At 38.3% G+C, this 19,461-nt stretch overlaps 1 protein-coding gene across 5 annotated transcripts in view; it reads right to left on the reverse strand.

Annotated features, from left to right (window-relative positions):
* Nucleotides 1–692: 692 nt before the first annotated feature.
* The window catches only part of LOC104842608 (uncharacterized protein F13E9.13, mitochondrial-like), a 33,530-nt gene continuing 14,761 nt past the window's right edge, over nucleotides 693–19,461 (reverse strand). For 2 of the 5 annotated variants that reach the window (XM_010585071.1, XM_010585074.1), the window contains exons 4-7: nucleotides 18,124–18,274; nucleotides 15,831–15,958; nucleotides 9,619–9,714; nucleotides 8,616–8,762 (exon numbers count right to left, since the gene is read on the reverse strand). In XM_010585071.1, coding sequence (XP_010583373.1) covers nucleotides 8,617–8,762; nucleotides 9,619–9,714; nucleotides 15,831–15,958; nucleotides 18,124–18,274 — 521 coding nt within the window. In that variant the 3' untranslated portion in view covers nucleotide 8,616. Of the gene's footprint in view, nucleotides 1,032–8,615; nucleotides 8,763–8,842; nucleotides 9,715–15,830; nucleotides 16,056–18,123; nucleotides 18,275–19,461 lie in introns of those variants that run through there. The other 3 variants (XM_010585072.1, XM_010585073.1, XM_010585076.1) reach the window with 3 other exon arrangements.

Genomic DNA, 19,461 nt, shown 5'->3' on the forward strand with positions numbered 1-19,461 from the left:
CAGAGCATCACTAGACCTGTGGTACATGTGTTGCACAGATGGTCTGAACATGCACAGTAAATGCAAAATGTTTGGGACACACCAATTTGTTGTGCTTGTGAAAATCCACAGGAGGGCACATACACAAGAGCCCCAGCCACATCAGATTTACTGAGTGTGCACACCATGTGCAGTGGGCATTTCCAGTAAGTGTCAGATTTGCTATACATGCACAGTAGAAAGGATTTGCTCACGTGCAAGAAAAGGCTGGGATCATTAGACATCTGGAAATCTTGACAAACATACATAATCCTTGAATATAACCTCTTGACAAAATGCCTGGCTGGGGAAGGACACGTCTGGAGAAATTCAACATATGTCCCTCTGCCCGCTCCATTGGGAAATAACGCAGAGTAGGGTATGGCCTTTCCAGCTCTCTCCACATCATTATGAACATGAGCAGCAAATCCATCAGCTGCTTCTGCATCCATTTATTCTATGGAAGGGTTGCCCAGCTCTTAAAGAGGCCAAAGAGCAATCAAAACCCACACTTTGTGCTCAGACAGGTAAAAGAGCCAGCAGAACTTAGAATTACATAATAACAGAAGCTGGCTTCTCTCTAGGATACTCATTTCATACATTTATCACAACAAAATTAGCAGATACCTGCACCTTCTCACTTACATGGCCTATATTTTTTAACTCAGTAGCTTACCTTTGACCATTGAAATACTAGAACAGCTTACCCAGCAAGGTTGTGGAAACTCTGTCCTTGCAGATATTCAAAACCTGTCTGGACAAGAACCTGAGCAACCTGTTCTAGCTGACCATGCTTTGAGCCAGGGAGTTGGACTAGATGATGCTCCTTCCAACCTCCACTGTTCTGTAATTCTGTGGTGAAGATCCTTCCCTTCAGTTTTGTAGATGCACTTGCCTTCCAAGAAGTAATTCATTGATCATACCTCTACCATAAGCCATGGTTATCACTGCATACAGAAAGTTCAAAGATGCTGTGTTTGTGGAGCGGCCAAATCCTCTGCAGTGATCTGCAGCTATCAACAAAAAAATGACCAAAAAATATGAAGTTTTTATCAACAGAAGAGACCAAGAGGGATGATGCTAGCCCTCTGCTGCATTCCAATATCTGTGACTGGTAAACAGCCCTTATACATAAGGCTTTACATACACAGCTCCACAGGAGAAATGAAAGCCAACGCATCTTCAGACCAGGCTCAGCAAGCAGCACCCAGACCTTTTGTGCCTATATGCCCTCCAATCTCCCCTCCCCTCTTCCCAAGCTTCTCTTTAGCTATGCGTCTCTGAAACAGCAACTCTGCTACAGACTTCCACATACATAAACTCTTAAAATCAAGACTCAAGACTTAAGACCACTAAATGGAGGATGCACGTACACCTATAACAGTCAACTGTAGCTATGTGACCTGAAGAGTTGTGCACATCCAGGGATATCTAAAAGTTATACACTTTGTCTGTAGAAAAAGTCATTGTAAACTTCCATGCAAGGAATAACATAAGTGTTAAAATATTGAGCTAGAAGTAAGGCCAGACTGTATTTCTTCTCCTGTAATAAATCAGCACTATATGTATATATTAAATCCAATCCCTTGATGTGTCCAGTTTCAGTGATAAAAACTTAGCGAGCAGGGCAAAAGTTATTGGGTTGAGATCGATATGCTTGCTTGTTGTCCTTGATTGGCAATAATATGACATTTTCTCCTTGACTGTAAGAGGCGCTTTTGTGATTTGGGAGCATAAAGAAATTCTGTACTTGACAGATTTATACAGTAGGAATACGCTAATGTCCTTTGACCCGCCTAAGAATAAATACGACCTACCAAATTGTCATTTTTATGGGTATTTACAACTGAGGCACTTTGTAAACCTAAGAACTAATATTTCCCAAAGGAAATCTGTGCTCTCGAATCTTGATAAATTATTGAAAAATACAAGCCACTACCAGCCCTACAAATTTTCTCTTCTATTTCTCCTATTTTTAGTTACATAGGAGTTGTCAAAGCAGATTGGACCACTGATCTATTTCACTGGGTATGTTGCTGCAGCCATGGCTAGTGCTTCAAAGGAATCCTATAATATTTTTGGCTATTTGATCAAGGCTGTGTAAAAAAAAAAGTTCTTTCCTGGAACTTGAAGGTTTCAGTGCCCGACTGAAATATTAGTCATACAATTCTTTAAGTTCTCAAATTACTATTAGAAAAGTATTACAGACTGTAATTTCCACAGCCCAAATGCCACCAGCTGCATTTGCTCTCATGAATGTCCAGCTGATACTTTAAACAGACAGTGCAAGGAGTAAAATAAACCATCACAGGTCACCCAAACTCTAGTGCTCACCACCTCATGGGTGTAGTGCAGATATTCTGTAATTTAATAACTCGTTACTGACCAGCTACATCCCTAGTTTCTCAATTATGCAGGCCAGGTGACCCAGGAAGCCTTCACTTGATTGCTGTATCTCAGCTCCACTTCATCTCACCTACCCACCCACTTGCCGCATAAATTTCTTCCACCACCTTTATGCTGTCTCTGCCCACAAAGACTCTCAGAAAAGACTAACTACTTGCAGAGGAGAGATGGAAACTAATGAGATGAGGACCTCTGCCCTTCAGAATCTTCCTCTGGAAGATGGCAGTGCATGACTATACCTCTATAGCTTGGTGTTAAGGAAACAGAAGTTTTTGACCTGAAACTGATTATTAATATTGTCATCCATAACAGAATGGTTGAAAGCTATTTCCTTTTATCCTTATTCTCCAGCTGAAAGTTGACAAAAAGTCAGCACTATTCAGGACAGTATCTAAGACATGAGACTTGCAGTATTTTTCCAGCAGAAGCTTATTGTTTCTCCTCTTGGTTATATCCCCGTACAACAATACGGATCCTCTCAAAAGACTTTCAACACATCAGATTTTGACTAAAGCATCATGACGTGGCACTCATCTCTACTTTTACTCCATTTCCAAGGGCAGCTGCTTTTCTATTTTTCTTTGCGCATCTGTGGACAACAAAATCTTTTCTCTATGACAAGAATGTCTTCATTAAGTCAGTTTCTGCCTTCAGCTTATTCTTAGTCTTCTGCATAGTATAATCTATGTATATGCACAAGAAAGGCTTGAGAGGCAAACTGAAAAAGCAGGAAGCTGGAATAAACAATGAGGCAGGAACTGCAGCAAACTTGAGCATCTTTTCTTGCCCTTACTGTGCTGCCTTCCTTTTCATCCCCATTTGCTGTTGAATTTGGGATTCCTCCTACATCTGTATGAAACATGATTTCAATGGCCTCTGTTTTATGACCTCATTCTGACAGCAGTATGACATGGCAAAGCTAATACAGTGACTGCAGCACAAAGTCAAACAATTCTGAGTTTACCATCTTGAACACTTAATTTCATATCAGATTTGGTAAATTTAGATATTTAAAACTTCTTGTACACTTAACTTAGTTTTACACTTAATGTTGTTCACCAAGTAATAAAGTCCTAAATACCCACTGATTCATCAGCTCCTACTCCCTACACTGGATATTCCATCTCCCTTTGCACAGGTAGTAGGACAGAAGTAGAAGTTGCATTTTAATATACAAAACACCCAATAACCCAGCAATCCATGCAACCAAACAGCATCTCTGTCCCATTCATTTCAAGGAGAGTGACATCCTCTGGAAAAAGAAATTACGAAACACTAATGTTTGCTGTCTGACACTGAATTCACTCTGTGAAACAACAAAAATTTGACAGTGACAGGAAAGAGGGAAGTTAAACATAGACAGAGAGTAGTAGTTTCACCCCAAATCATCAAAATCCCTTTTTGACATCTTGAAAGAAACCTACGTGTTAATAAGATCAACAGATTTTTAATCAAGATAATTACCCTCACACATCATCTCCTATTCTTAAGTGTTTAATAAGAAACACCTTAGGCTCTCCTTACCTTTACTACTTCTAGATTTTCAAACTGTAAGCAAAGAAACAGACTATGTTGTGAATTGCAACCTTTTTGCCTCACATGGAAGGCTTTCCTATTTGCACTGCAGAAAGACTTTTTTCTCCCTAAAATTATCTGTGCATTTAAAGATTGGGGTGAAAAAGCATCTATTACTCTCAACATTTCACTAGACACTACCTGGCCTTACTTTTCGTCAGCTGCTGCCTCTGTTTCCTCTAGCTGCTGTAGATGTACAGAGGCTGACAGGAATGAGCGATGGTTTTGTGTCTGTGAGCAAAGCACAGGGGAGAAAGGGAGTCACCTGTGAAGGCTGGAATACTTCAGTGCCCCAAAGGCACTGGTCTGAGATAGCGCATAGGCAAGTAGTAACTTTGCCAGCTGAAGAATAATCCAAGGAAAGTATTTAATAGGTCTGTCTGGATCTGAATGAGTGAGTGTCAAGTCTTTTTGATAGATGAAATCAGGAATATGAATGCAGTCAGAAAACTGACTGAATGCAACATTTTCAACTTAATATTGACCAAGTATGTACTTTTCAATAGAAGATTCCTAACCAGTCACCATATGAGAACAATGTGACCAAAGTTATCAGTCCTAACACAGGTCTTTAATAGACATCCATCCCAAGGGAAATAGGCTTTTTATCCCTAAAACAAGTGTCCAAAGGATCAAGTAATTCTTGTCACTACGAGTTGAACAATAGTTAAGAGTAGGGGGAAAAAAAATGGAGAGAAGTTCCACAATGCCTCAACATGAACAATTTCTTGCAAGTCTCAGTACAAGCACTGGTTCTTATAAAAGCAAGGAGCTAACTGGGTAGGTTTCCCTGACACCTCTAAGGCAGAAATTGAGCTCTGTCTGTCTCTGAAGGATTTTAAGTTCTGATGGTATTTCTGCAGCTGGGACCACAGAGTGGAAGGGAGGGTCAATTCTACTATACACCATGGCATGTTAGCCCACAAAAAGTATCTTAGCCCAATTCTCCACCCTTTCTGAACAATATATTATTTAGGTTGCATAGATAAGCACTGCAAATGTGCAAGAAAAAAAAAGCCACAGACAGTTCTGTTCCTAAGATCAACTTCTAAGTTCCTCAGCACAGCAAACACTGGCTGGATGTTAGGGCAAAGGTGCAGGAATTAAGTGAAGTTTTTGTAATGCAAACCTTTAATGGTTTCTTTTTGAAGATACATACATCTAAATCTGCCCTTAAACCAAGGCGCTGTGAATTCCAAGCCTGGATTTTGCTACAGATATCACCCCCTATTGCCATAATTATCCTGCAAAACTTCAGCTTTCATTTAGGAAAAAATGTCTCCCTAAGCACACATACCAGCAGAGACGATCTTGGAAACAAAATCTAGGTGTGAACTCAGGAAATCTTAACTGAAGAGGCTGCAAACAACCTGAAACCACAGCAAACATCCCCATGCACTTCTTTCAGGAGAACCATGCAACGTACCAATCTGTCATGGACTTTGAGATTTTGCTAAAGTCAAATATTTTTGTTTCCTTCCCCCTTCCTGCTCTGCCAGGACCTGCCTGCAAGTCCCTTATATTCCTCAGTTTTCTCCCAGTGAGGAGTTTGTTGGAAGAGGTGCAGTCAACAAGAACTGGACTCCCAACTTGTAATCAGGGAGTCTGCAGCATCAAAATAATGGGATTAAAGAACAGCCTAGCAGCTGGATCAGCTGCCTAAATGACACAGGGAAGAAATTCTCTCAAAATTATCTGTAAATCTTATAAGCTTACATATTTTCAGCACCGAAATAGGTAAAAAACCATTTGTCTTATTAGGTCCAGGTAAAAATATTTAAGTTTTACAAATTGAATGACTGTTTATTAAGATTTCTACATTGATTTAGACCACAAAGTCTATTATTACCTGTGAGTTTTATTTATCTATAATTTCACTAAAGAGACCCCCATTTTACTAGGTATCTTTCCTGTGCTAAAGGTGATACTGAATCTTCATGTAAAGTCATTTTGCTACAAAAACAGACACATTCTCTCTGTTGGTTCATAAGTTAACAGCGAGAACCACATGTGAAGTTCAGGTGGGCACATTAGGGAACTGAGCGGTGGGCAATTACTGCTATATTTTCACAATCTATTTTAAAAGTTTTTTTCTGCACACCACAGAATGGACATGAGTAAGTAACTATGCAAGAGCAAAACCTGCGAGAAAGAAGAGATCCAACAAGAAAGGGAAGCCACTGTCTGACATTTTAAAAGGGCAAATCGAAAGCAATCAACACCCAACAAAATGCTCAATGTAGGATGAGGTGATAGCTTAGGATATACTTAGGATACTGTAATGAGGCTAACAAGTGCTGTGTGTTTTAATGTAAATTAACACAAGATAATCTCTTCACATATTTAAGTGATGCACTTCAAATTAATTAATACATATTTAATAGACGTCTTCTTGAACAGCTGTTATTTACTTCTGGAGTTTCTACACATTAGCACTGCCTGCTTTGTTCTGCTCTGAAGTTGTTCATGCTCCAAAGTACTTTAACAACTTGGGCTGTATAAAAATTGAACACTCTTCCCAAAAGAGACAGCCTTTCTGATAACTTAATAATTTTACATTAAATATTCAAACACTTTCTGAACAAAAGGTCAAATTCTACTTACAGCATCTGTGTGAAACAGGCAAGCAGATGCTTAATGCTGCTAGACAAATACTTTTGGCACAAAGAATGATAAAGAGTTGGTGATCAGTCACATTTCCAGGCTTTAAAATCAGTTTTCCTTTACTTCTGTTCCCTAAATTCTGCACATACCATTCATATGTAACAATACTGACGCAAATTATGGCCTGTGTCTTCCATAAGCGTTACACAGTGGTGTGTTAAATGAAATCCTGACAGTGAAAGTGCTGTCTACAGTATTCACTGCGTGTTAGGAGTATTACACCAACTCTTTAGGATTTTTGTCTGACAAAGACTACTGCATATGACATTACTTCATTTAGACCTTGCATACAGCATTGAAATAGTTCTCACTTACCACCCCTTTTATTCAGATGAAAACACATTCAAGTCCCAGTCACTTCTTAGTTTTTAGGCTGTGAATGAGTAGAAACCAGTTCAAGAAACATGCTGGTGACACATTATATATTTTCACAGTCAGCAATGAATGTGACTTTTGGCAACCATAATCAGTTTCTTTAAACATAGTTATCATCACTGAACAATCCTTATCAGTGTTTCGGTTGCAGTTTTCAGCTGACTACTTGAAGGTGTTTACTCTTCTTATGGCACTAGAGCACTGGCTAGTGCTCGTTGCTTACATGTCAGCTTTTCTAGCTTACAGGTTTACTGAAAATAACTTTCAAAGTTGGTATCAATTGTATTAGAAAATAGCTGTTGGGACAACCATCATTAAATCTTCTGTGCAATGATGCATGGAATTATATGCAACTTGTGAAAGGCCTGAAAACAGTCCTAAACACACAAAGGTGAAAAATACGTACTGATGTAAGCACAGTGCTACTACTGATACCTACATTCATTCTTTTTATTTAACGTGGTGTTTTTCACAATAAAGAGGACATAAAATGGAACTAATTACTTGGGCTAAATTAAAGACTAAACCAGATAATGCTTTACCTGGTAAATATGCTATGGGTGGATGAGTGTGTAGAAGACAGATTTAGAAAGCACCTTCACTGTTGCACTGCCTATACCAGCAGCTTGGAGTTAGGGCTGCAGATGCAAGGAATGAGGAAGAGGACCTAAATTTTTTTTCCCCGCCCCCTGAGTGCGGCTGATATAAGGCTGGGTTAGCTTTCAGCTAGAATCAGTCTCCCGATCTCTATGAGGCCACATGAATGCTCCTGCTGGCACGAAAGAAACGGTGGTGTCAAGTGCTTGGGATAGAACTGTTGGTTTTGATGGAAGTCCAAACACAGGTCACATTAAAATCCCTGTGTAAATGTGGACTTTGAAAAGGTAGTGCTGGCCATAATAAACAGGCATCTGAAAGGATTTCTCTGCATTGAAACTTTGTCAGCAGACAAAATGCAAAGTTTCAATGCACTGAAATCCTTTCCAATGCCAAGTTTAGGAGGAAAAGGGAGAAAAGCAGAAGAACGCCAAGGTTGTCATAGGGTCTAAAGAATCTCTTTTTCAGGAGGTCAGCACACCAAAGACATTTCACTGCTTTTGATGGGAGTCATGTGAGAGACAGACTAGTCTAGAAAAAAGAAACGTGAGAAGACTTTATCTCATGCTGTGATGTTCTGGAATCCCCATTATGTTAATGAAACTAAATTTCTTGAAAATCTTTTTGCCTTTGGAAGGAGGATGTATCTTTTGTCCAGAAAAGCATGGGCACTCTGCCAACTGACACAAAAAATGTGTTTGTATACTTGCTTTGATATCTACAACATAACTTTAATTAGCATCAGCAGAAGCCTGATCAGCAGAAGCATGCATAAATGTCATGGAAAGAGAGAGAGATCCCAGGAGACAAACTTAGCTCCCAGTCCCAAGGAATGAAAACCTATGCCCACATTTTATACAGCCATGACATAACAGGTATTCTTTGAGTTATTTTAAACTTCCTTAGAGCTAAAAGATCAAATTCAAGGGGAATCTCTTATAACATACACATACACACACTGTCATGTTTTTCCTCTACTTTTTACAGGAAAAATGAAAATCTGTGTTTACCTGTCAGCTTTGGTAGAAAGGTTTCCATCACAATTACACCTTGTGTATTGGAAGGAACCTGGCAGTTTTTAACATCACTAATACTAGTCTGGAGAGGTACAAAGCTGTAGGGGCTTGCTGAAAAATAACAATAAACCTTTATTAAAGTTTCCAATTTTTGCAAAAACATTTTGACTAAATTCCAACTCTACTTAAAATGTAATTAAATATTTACACTTATTCTCTAATAAGTATTGTAAGTAAATCAATTTCCCAATTATCTTAAATTTTTGTATGGTATACAATTACTACATTTTTGTAATAAATGCACAGTTCTAATGAAAAAATAATTATCTTGAACTTTAATAGAGCCCTTCATTGCAGGAGATGAAAGTGCTGTACATTCATTCATTTATTATGTCTTACAACCCCCGTGTGATGTAGGTACTATTATCATCATTTTACAGATGGGGAACCTGAAAGGCTAATTAACTTGTCCAATTTACAATACTCTTAGCTGTAAACTTAGGGCATCCTATTGTACTCACAGGCAAAACAAAACTCAGCTCACCTCTGATGAATATTTACTACAAATTCTTTAAACTCCATAAGCATTTTACTTATAGGAGAGAATATATTACACAAGCATTTGGAGAGTTGGTTTTGCATTGACGATGGCTTTGAGTGCCACAGAAATATGCTGCCTAGAAACAAACACCAAAGCACCAGTTTATAGTAAAGTGTCACCGTGTTTCCCAGCTAGTTATGGAGATGATGTGCGTTTTCATTTAATGTTATTAGCCATTCAAGCACACATTTGTGCTTTAATTCTGTACAATGTATTATACTGCACTTATTATACACACACACACACACAAAAATACCATTTGCTGACAAACTCATTCTCTCAGTTTACTTATGTGTTCCATAAATTTCTTTACTCGGTCAGGATCAACACCATTTGCCCAATAACCTTCTTTCTTGAAATACGAACCAATTATTAGAGCATTTGCATCCAAGTAATTCCTCACATTCTCCAGAGTCACTCCAGACCCAATCAGCACAGGAATTTTCACAGCATGTTTAACTTCTGAAGAAAGGAAAACCAAAATTAGGGTTAAGTCCCATCTTTGAAACTCTATCAAGACGCTAATTTGCGTCATTTTTCAACAATAAAGAAAGGTGAATATCAAGAAACTCATCATCATGGTATTTCTTACTTCTACTATAAAATGAAACAGCTTCTCTAGAAAAAACACCTTTAGCTCTGAACAGCTGTTATGAAAAATCTCACTTTTATTTCATTTTGCATTCTGTTGCTGTATCAAACGCTGCAGAATAATATTCCTGGCCACATATCAAAGGATGGAAGATATGAAAGTTGGGTCTTGGTACCATACCTGTACCACTCTTTATTCTCAAGGAACAAGATTTCAGCAAGATTAAGTTGAATTGACTGGCAGAGAATGTACTGCATTTTAGTATATTCCCTCATAAATTCATTTTTATTCCATATCCCTGGTAAGATGAGATGCTAGATGTAGGAAATTTTTGCACAGCAGGACCAGAGCCTTTTACTTACTGTGACTGTTACCATCACACTTAGAGGGTCCTTTGTGCTTGAGGTACTACACATATGTGGAAAGGAGCTATCGTTTACTGCTGTGTTGCAGTAACACCCAGTATAGATTCCAGGCAAACCAGGCCCATGGCCTTGAAAAAGGATTTACTGATGCTGGAGTGACCATGTGGGCTGCCATGCACCATGTGGAATCTTAACTATGTTCTCTATTTCCCTCACCTTAAGATGTGAATAATCACCTCCCTCAATCTTTCCATGAAGTAATCGAAATACAGCTACAAAAATAAGATGCCATTCTTGTTTCCACTCATTGTATCAGCTCAGATTCTTTTTTGCAAGTCTGGTGAGATCGTTACAGTGGCAGAATATTCAGCTGAGCTGTGCTCTTTACAATTCTTCAGTCATCAGTTTAAATCACAATAATGGTAGCTAGACTGGTGTGTATTTCTGCCAGGTCTCCTTGCTGAATTTACGCTATGTTGACAACTAGTAGAAGATCTTCAGTGAAGAAACAAGAAGGGCCTTATTCACAGGCAATGGAAAAGGAACATGCTCTCTGCTTCATGATAAATTTCAGGGACTCAGAAGTAGGAAAGCAAGCAGTGGTCATATAGACTACATTGATAGCCCCAGCTAGTTTACCAGAAAGCAAAAGGTAGTACTGATAAAGACTACTTCTTTTTGTTCCATTGCCATCCATAGAAAAAAGCCAACTGTTTTTTCTATATACAGTATGTGTTACTTAATTATCTGACCCTTTACCTGGCTCTAAAAGGAGAAATAGACAAAGTAACAAAACAGGGCTCAAAATATTACAGATCCACTTCATCCCTCACGCACAGGGGTGGATTTCAGTCCATGGTTCAGGTGATCACATTCACCGTGAAATGCATGTGTTCTGACAGACCTGACGGTACAGAAACTGATCTATGGCTCAGTTACCATAGTTCACTTTTTTAGAATAAAAACAAAAGGGGATGGCTGTTTTGATCATGGAAAGGTTCCCCATAGATAAATAAAAGTTTATTAGAGTATTTTCTGCAGGACTTGGGTCAGTACTAACTCTGGAAAAAAAAATAATTTAAAAATCCCAGTTCAAGAATTACTAAGCATTCTTCTCATCCTTTCATTTCAAACTGACCATTCTAAGAGTCACTCATAGGACTGGATGCTTCATCCCTTACAGAAATGTTGTGAGGCATTATTTCTGACCTTTAAAAACGTATAAATTACTTTAATTGGGGATAAGTTTATGTAAGATGGTTAGAGCTTGAAGTAACTAGGGAAAGCATATATGCAACATATAGAAGTCTGCTTCAAAACACTGTTTAAATGAAGTTTCATCAGAAGCCTAACTTATTAATTATGCTTCAGGGAAGACTAATTATTTATCACCTTCCTACTTCACCAAAGAAAGGGGATCTATTAAAATGCTCTTGAACCTCTTTTTAGGTCACATGCCCTACCATTTTTCCATCTAGGAACAGTAACTCCTTCTTACAAACATTTTAACACAAACATAAAGCCATTCCACACAGTCCTTATTGAAAATTTTAAACAAATCAGATGGATCATGTATATATAATAAAAACTATAGTTATTTCTATGCATATTTTATATTCTTATAGTCATCCTGCTTACAGCAACAAAAGAATTCATTTTTAGTTATTTATAGCATTATTACTGAAATCCTGTTCTAGAAAATTCAGAATTTTATTTATATAGTATCTACATGCTCTTAGAAATATCATATCTGCTTTACATAGATACCAATGCATAATTAAGGTGCTACAACTGACCGCAAATTTGTGCAACAGTACTTTACTGTATTCCCTGAGGAACTGCGTTCCAAGTCAATATTTGTTTTTACAACAAGTGCATAAGGCACATTAGCAGATAGCTGTTTTATAATTATTTCACATCAGCAGGAAAAATGTAGAGCCAAATAATTAAACAGAAAATGATCATATGGGTATAAGACAATAGCTTAGCCCTACTAAGCAAAGAGTAAAAACCAGTGAAACCTGAGACTGCTGTGAAACTACAAAACCCCCCGAAGCTTTCCAAACTAGCAAGGTATCCAACTCCTGCTGTAATCCATACATGACACATGGAGTCCACACACATCTCCTGTGCTGGAGATTTATTCAGATTAACAATGTGAAGAATGGCAATGGGAGTGCTCGGTCTGCAATGAGACTGGGTTACCTAATTAAGTATGCTACAGATGCTACTTTTAAGTCATTTCCAAGCACATCAAGGCCTAAAGTTGATTAGTAGAAGGTGATTTGTCTATTGGCTGTGTTAATACAAATTCTAACTTGTAAAAAGAAAATAAAGCAACAGCAGTGAGATATGCTTTTGCACGGCAATGTTCAGTCACTGTCAAGATTCCTCTAAACACAGAGATTTGCTTTAAATCTCTCACTTTCTTGGCTTTCTTCTTTTGACTATATTTTTTTTCCTTTGACAGAAAGAGAAAAGGAGACAATTTTGTGATGTTACAGTAACAAGATCCTAAAGTTTACACAACTTGCACATTTCTCTGTTTCAATAAACTGTAACTAGAGGGCACTGTGCTCTTTCTTGTGACAGTACATCTGCAGATATGTCTTTAATAAAATCAAATGAAATAGTGCTTGGCTGCAAAGCACAATGAAAGCATTTGAACTATGGTATGCACAAGTTACATGAAATAAAGGCCAAATGCTCCTAGCTTGAAAACAATGGCGAAGAGCAGCGTAAAAATAACCACCACTGTGCCAATAACTTGCTCAACTACTCTTCAACAGCTTTTTCATATGCAGTAATCACTGTACCGTACATAACACTATGTTTATGGTAATGCTCCACTGTAACACATTTTAGTTTTTTTCATTCAAAGGACTTTCTGTCATTAAATCTGGGGCTACAAAACATACTGACCAGATTCACATCTCCCATTCATCTCTGCGGGTACCGCAAAGGCAGCAGCCTCTATTTTGACCTAAACGTACCATCAAAAGGTAAGAGGGTGAATCAGTCTTGATGCCCCTTTTATAAGCAATAACTAAGGTGACAGTCACAGCCAGCTTTTAGGTTTCATGATGTACCCTGTTTTCCACTGGTTACTCAGCTGAGGCTATTTGCTTTGTTCAAACAGTTAACTAAGCAGTCATTATAGAAAGCTTTGGTCATTTCAAATACAGACTGGATGCGAAGCAGGTATTTCAGCAGTTATACCCAAAGAGAAAACCTGATAGATTCACACGCTCCAACCAAATAATGTTTCACAATGTAGCAAGCTGGAACAAACTTCTATAACCTCTTAAATGAAAATATGGTTTATTAATTAATTGTAATTCAAAATGCTCAGCTATAATTCCTGCTCCTTAATAACCTGAAGTCTGATTTTTAGACCTTGTACTCCATCAACCACTGGTGCCCTGGTAGACCCAGGGAGCCCTGGAGCAAAGCCTGCCAGCCTCTACAAGGAGCGATGCTGATGGTTGCCTACAAGGCAGCAGCGACACAAACTACAAACAAAACCCTACTGAACACAGTTCTCTGGCTTGACAGGGAAACACTCATTTCCCACACCCCATCACAAATCAGTCAATTCAACACAAAGACAAAAAGGCAAAACCCACTTCTATATTACTGCACAACAAAGCTGAAAAAAAGACATGACAAAAATCTCATCTGTCTCTTGGTTCTGCTTTCAAGAGATGCTTTGCAGTGTGATGAAAGGTGCCCAATTTTGTGTATCATCGTAATACAGCACTTCCCGGGCTGCATAAATTCATGAAATGCAAAATTTCACTCACATCAACACCAACTTTGTAGACTGTAGATCTGATTCCTTTTAAGAATCTGCTGACATAGATATGCCTAATTTGTCATATCCTTATACCCAGGAATATTGATTTTTAAGTTCTTCTCCTAACTGTTTTAAGCCAACATCCTTCTCACAAGACGGCCTGCTATCATCCAAAATGCTGTGACCTAAGTAAAATAAACCCGTGATCTGCAGACTCTTGCTTTCATAGCACAAATCCAAACACAAAATCAATGTGTGTACTTCATTACAGCTGCTAACTCTGACTCATTTTGTTCTTTGGACCCAGAAAAAGACAGAGACTGACATGTTTGTTCACATGAAATAAAAGCAGAAGCCATGGTGCTGTCTGGCTGGAGTCCTGTGATAAAAAAATCCATGGGCCTAGAGGTCTCTGATGCAGGAAACCAATGGAGGTTGCATGCGCATATGTGAAAGCAGAATTTAACCTAGGATTTCACCCTAAGATTTATCAAATCCTTTTTAAAAATTATTTAATCTGCATTAAGAGCAATGGGGACATTAATTGCAGGCAGGGATGGAGCTCTAGATTAATGAAATTTTGCCGTCTCTAAAATATGCCTAACTTTCAGGGTCAGCTGTTCCATGTATCATCTTTAGTTTACTATACCAAAAGACCCAGTGTTCTGGGGTTTGGGTTATACCCAAAAGAGCTCAGTGTTCACACCAAGCCATCGTTTTCTTTTTAACATTGCTGATTGAAGCATAGTCATTTATAACCTATTATTTGGCAAAAAGTTTACTACGTATGAAATAAGAACCCATTTTGACAACTTTAACATTTATTTTAAATGCTGTTAAGCATGTATGATATAGATAAAACCCCGAAAACACTGAATGATTTCATGTTATTTCAAAAGATGCTTGAGGTCCAGGTATCTATGGCAAGTAAAGTATGTTTTTCACCCTGATCAGCTAACATGAGTTGAATACAATACACTCTGCACTGGAACTTCAAAACATGCTAAGTTAAAGCATGTCAGCAAAAGTAAAACCTAAAAAAATACACATTCTTTCTCATGTAGTGAGACCCTCAAATTCAAGCCATTAATCTAAATTAAAATCAGTGATGAAAATTAAATGCCCTCATGATAGAACTTTAAGTCTAGCATGGGAGCAATCCAGTTTCATGAAGACAGCCCAAACGTATGCCAATATGAAAATATGAAGAATTATATAACACTTTTGCAAAGGTCAGAACTCATAGGTCAAATGACTCTCCCTTGATAAAAAGTCCACACCATTTAAAAATTATTTTGATGTAGCATCTTTCTATCTACCAATGAACTTGTATTCTTCCTGAAAATCTTCTAAGCAGTACTTTCCCTGGTATTACTGTTTGGAATGCTGCCTCATCAAAATGCCCCTTTATTGCAGGACTTCCATTTTCATTGTGGAAGATAAAAATGCTTAACTCTTCAATGGAAAGATTTATAGTTAGTTAGTTTTCTAATACGGCTATAAAGTGGCTTTTTCTTGTATTAAGACTTTTTAGAATGGAACATACATTTTTAACTTTTTTTCTTCATTTAAGCCTCACCATCATTTAGTGTTATAAAAGCTTGAAATAATTTTCATTTTTGTCTCACCAAACAGTTGTTCAGAAACACACAACAGCCAATCTGAATAGCACCTTGATCACATTAGTTCTGCCACATCAAATCAAACCCCACAGCAGGAGCTTCTTTTCTTTCCTCAAGGAACAGCGGATATATAGATTTCTTTCTACATTAATCCAGAAACTGATTCACCGCCTGTTGTCCGACCTTCGTATGACAGCTCTCACCTTTCAGCTCCTGAGGATCTGCGGGCAATCCGGTAGCCGTGCCAGTCAGTACCACCCCATCGGCCAGGAAGAGCTCGGCAGCCGAAGCGGTCTCGGCCACGCTGACATCTGCCGTCAGAGCATGAGCACTGTAAACAGCAGGAACGTACCCTGTGGTTACTCTCGGCACACACATTTGTTATCCATCTTGTTGAATGTTTAGACTGCATTTCCTCATCTTCCCCGCTGTCAGAACAACCAAAGGCAGGCTTTGTGAGAGAGGGCAAGTGTCCTGTTTTAAATTGGGAAGTAAGATTGCAATATGAACAAGAGGGAAAAACCCAACCTTTTCCATCAGGGAACCATAAATTGATCGGTCTATCGCTCGGGGTCTCCTGTCTCTAAAGAGTGATTGCTAAGTGTGAACTACCAGGTGTCAATTGAGACAGCTGCTTACATGTCGAGCACCTGTATTTCAGAAATGTTGAGCACACACAGATCTCTGACTTCAAGTGGGAGTTGTGGATGTGCACTCATTCATAAATCAGATTCTGTTGCCTAGAACAGAATTAACACCCTCCACTTCACAAAGTCCAACTAACGGAAAGAATAGTTATTACCTATGATATAATCACAGGAATCATCTTACACAGCCGTTACAAACATCAATTACCTGCAACCTAGCTTTTCAACAGCAGTCTTTGACAAATGGGTGACGCACTTTGTCTGAAACCTATAGCAATAGCAGCTTTTAATTTAAATGGTTCTAAACTTTGAAAGAATTCCAGCCATTGCTGGTTCAACACCTGACTTTGTTGTCTCTGTATTTCCATTTAAGTAGAAAACAATGGCTATGGCCAACATGTTGCACTGGTGAGTGGTGATGGAGCCAACCTCTTTGCCAGATCAGCCTGGATGGACAATGAATGCTCTTGGGGGGAGCCATGCTCTGGCCATAGTCAGAGGCAGCACGTGTGTGCACTGCGTTCCACTCATGGTGATGGATGCAAAAGTAGTACCCCAACTCCCTTTCTGCAGCTGGAGAAAGGCTGGCCTAAGTACCTAATACATACAATGAGGTTGAAACAGGGCTTAAGAGTAGTAGGCACCCTAAAACTAGAATGTGGAGGGTAGCCATAACACAGTAAGCAGACTACAAAAATAGTTTCTCCCCATTTAAAGAATAGGAGGCTAGCAGCTCTCAGTGGCAGGCATATTGTTCTACACTAAAAAACTCAACCAACAAGTCCTTTAACATTTTCTTCTCAGCTTATGAGTCTGCCTGAAACAAACAAAATCTTTTCCTTTCTTAAAAAGGAAATTTGAACAACAGGAAGTATAATCCAAATACCAATTCATCAATTGTCAAGGCAAAGGAAAAAAAAATCATAATGCAAACAATTTTTTACAAAAAAGTCTAATGCGATGTATTTTTATTTATATATATACACATATGCATATATAAATAAATCATTAGAAAGAAACCACTCTGAAAGGACCGTAAAAGCTTAATTTGATCATGCTGCATTGTTTCCTTTCTATTTTGAAATTTATTACCTGTTTATTAGGTATTTAAGATCTTCCAGACTTGGTTATTCTCATGATTATCCACATACTACGCACAAACATTTTAATTAGGTTATTTAGCATGTATAATACATAACACCTGAGCAGTTCTTCTGGGGAAAAAAAACAAAGAGTGACATCTAAATAGCTGAAAGTACCATGTGACAGTTATGATAAAGTATCAGCAGAAAAGAATTGGATTCATCTGTCATAAGTTCCTTCTGTTTGATAATCATAGAACATAATCCGTACATAGACAGCACTGATTTAAGTAGAAGAAACCAGTATTATTGGCAGGAAGGAGGGAAAAGAAAGAATAGCTTTTTAAAATGCCAAAATATTATGATTTGGATGCTTTTATAAGGCAACTGCTTGCATAACTAAAAATAACCTTGGATGCCTAGCCTCCAGAAACAAAATTTCTTTAAACGTAGTAAGCATATACACAAGTATACAAAATCTCACCTAATACCAGATGCAAAACTTTTACAGTCTGCATTTATAAATCCTGAAGGTTAAACAACTGCAAACTTCACAGATGCAGCAACCTGCAGCTTACAGGTGCAAATTTATTTTTAAACTTATCCCCTAATAGTACTGCAAGACCTTGCTTGAACAATAAAGTTCTCCATGTACCATTAACTTTCCTGACACTAAATAAGCATTAAAAAAAAAAAAATCAGAAAATGGAGAAAAATACAAGAGCATTATTACATTCATATTTACATAAAATATTGCTTGTATTTACCTATGTTTCTTTTTAATGTCAGCAAAAATCTGAATGTTCTCTGCTCCAACTTGTTTTCTGTATCGTAGCAGGTTACCTGCACAGGCATTTATAATCCCTTCATCAGCAACATGAGAAAACACAAACCCTTCAGCCCGGATAAAATCAAGACCTGAAAAAAGAAATAATTAGCATATCTTAGCTAAAACTGAAGACTGAAAACCAGAAATACTAAAAACAAACAAAACCCCACCTTATTGCCCCTCTTACTTGTTCCCAACACAAGTTGTTCCATATGCTTTAGGACTAACCAACCTTGCTTTTCCACATATTTAAGTTTTACATTCTTTATTTTCACCCATGTTCTCTCTGACTTCTGCTTTCCATCTTACTGCCTTCAACGCTGCTCTCTCCCATAGAGCCCACTAGTTTTCTCCCTATCCCCATGGTTCCCTTCTCCTTCTCAGCCCCTACCAGTTTGTTCCTGTGTGGCTCAGAACAGTCAGCTGCACACCCTGCCCTGCCTCTTGCCATGACGTGCCAGTGGGCATGTCCCAACAGAGAAGCAAGTAGGTCAAAACACAGCTCCTTTGTCCTAACAATGTATCTTCTCTCCAAGAAGGGTCATTAACTTGGGTCTCTCCCCTCTTTCCAGATACTCTTTCATTGCATTACTTTCCCAACATCTATTCCCCTGTTAAATATGCCTGAAGTTGGCCACCAGGTCAAAAAACATCGAGGACATGGACATAGACTAGGGCTAGCATTAAGTCTTCTTTCTTTAGGAAATTAGGCAAGAAAACACAGTCTGCGACACTTTATATACCACCTGTTTGACTCTCCATCTGAATGTAGCTTGTGTTTTCTACACAGCACCACACAAACAAATTACTTCAAGAGCTGTGCCAAAGGTAAAAACAGATAAGGTTTGGGAAGAGTGAAACATTTTCCACTCTACTCTGAACTTACTCCAACCATCAACTCCACCATATCTTAGCAACATGGTTTCCACCATATTCATTCATTTTTTGCAGTAGGAAGGTTTTGTAGCATGTATACTTAAGCGCAAGATTATGAATAGCAATGACTTCACGCAGCCCATTCATTTACTCTCAGGGAACCCCTACACAGCCTTGAAATACCTGTGTTGAAATACTGAAACCTTTGGCCATGGTGTAACAAGCCCACAGCTGTGAGGCACAAGATTGAATTCTGACTCCCTTATTGTATTCCCCTCTTCTCTCCAGTCTTTCATAGCCTTGAAGTCTATTTCACCCATCACTTAACATACGTGTAAAAGCTCTGCTCTCATCTTATCCAGCTTTTGCTGTTCTTCCAGTTTGCTTTAGAGGTCTCTTC

The sequence above is a fragment of the Haliaeetus leucocephalus genome, unplaced genomic scaffold, assembly GCF_000737465.1.
Source record: "Haliaeetus leucocephalus isolate CR32 unplaced genomic scaffold, Haliaeetus_leucocephalus-4.0 Scaffold92, whole genome shotgun sequence".
In the NCBI taxonomy this organism is placed as follows: Eukaryota; Metazoa; Chordata; class Aves; order Accipitriformes; family Accipitridae; genus Haliaeetus; species Haliaeetus leucocephalus.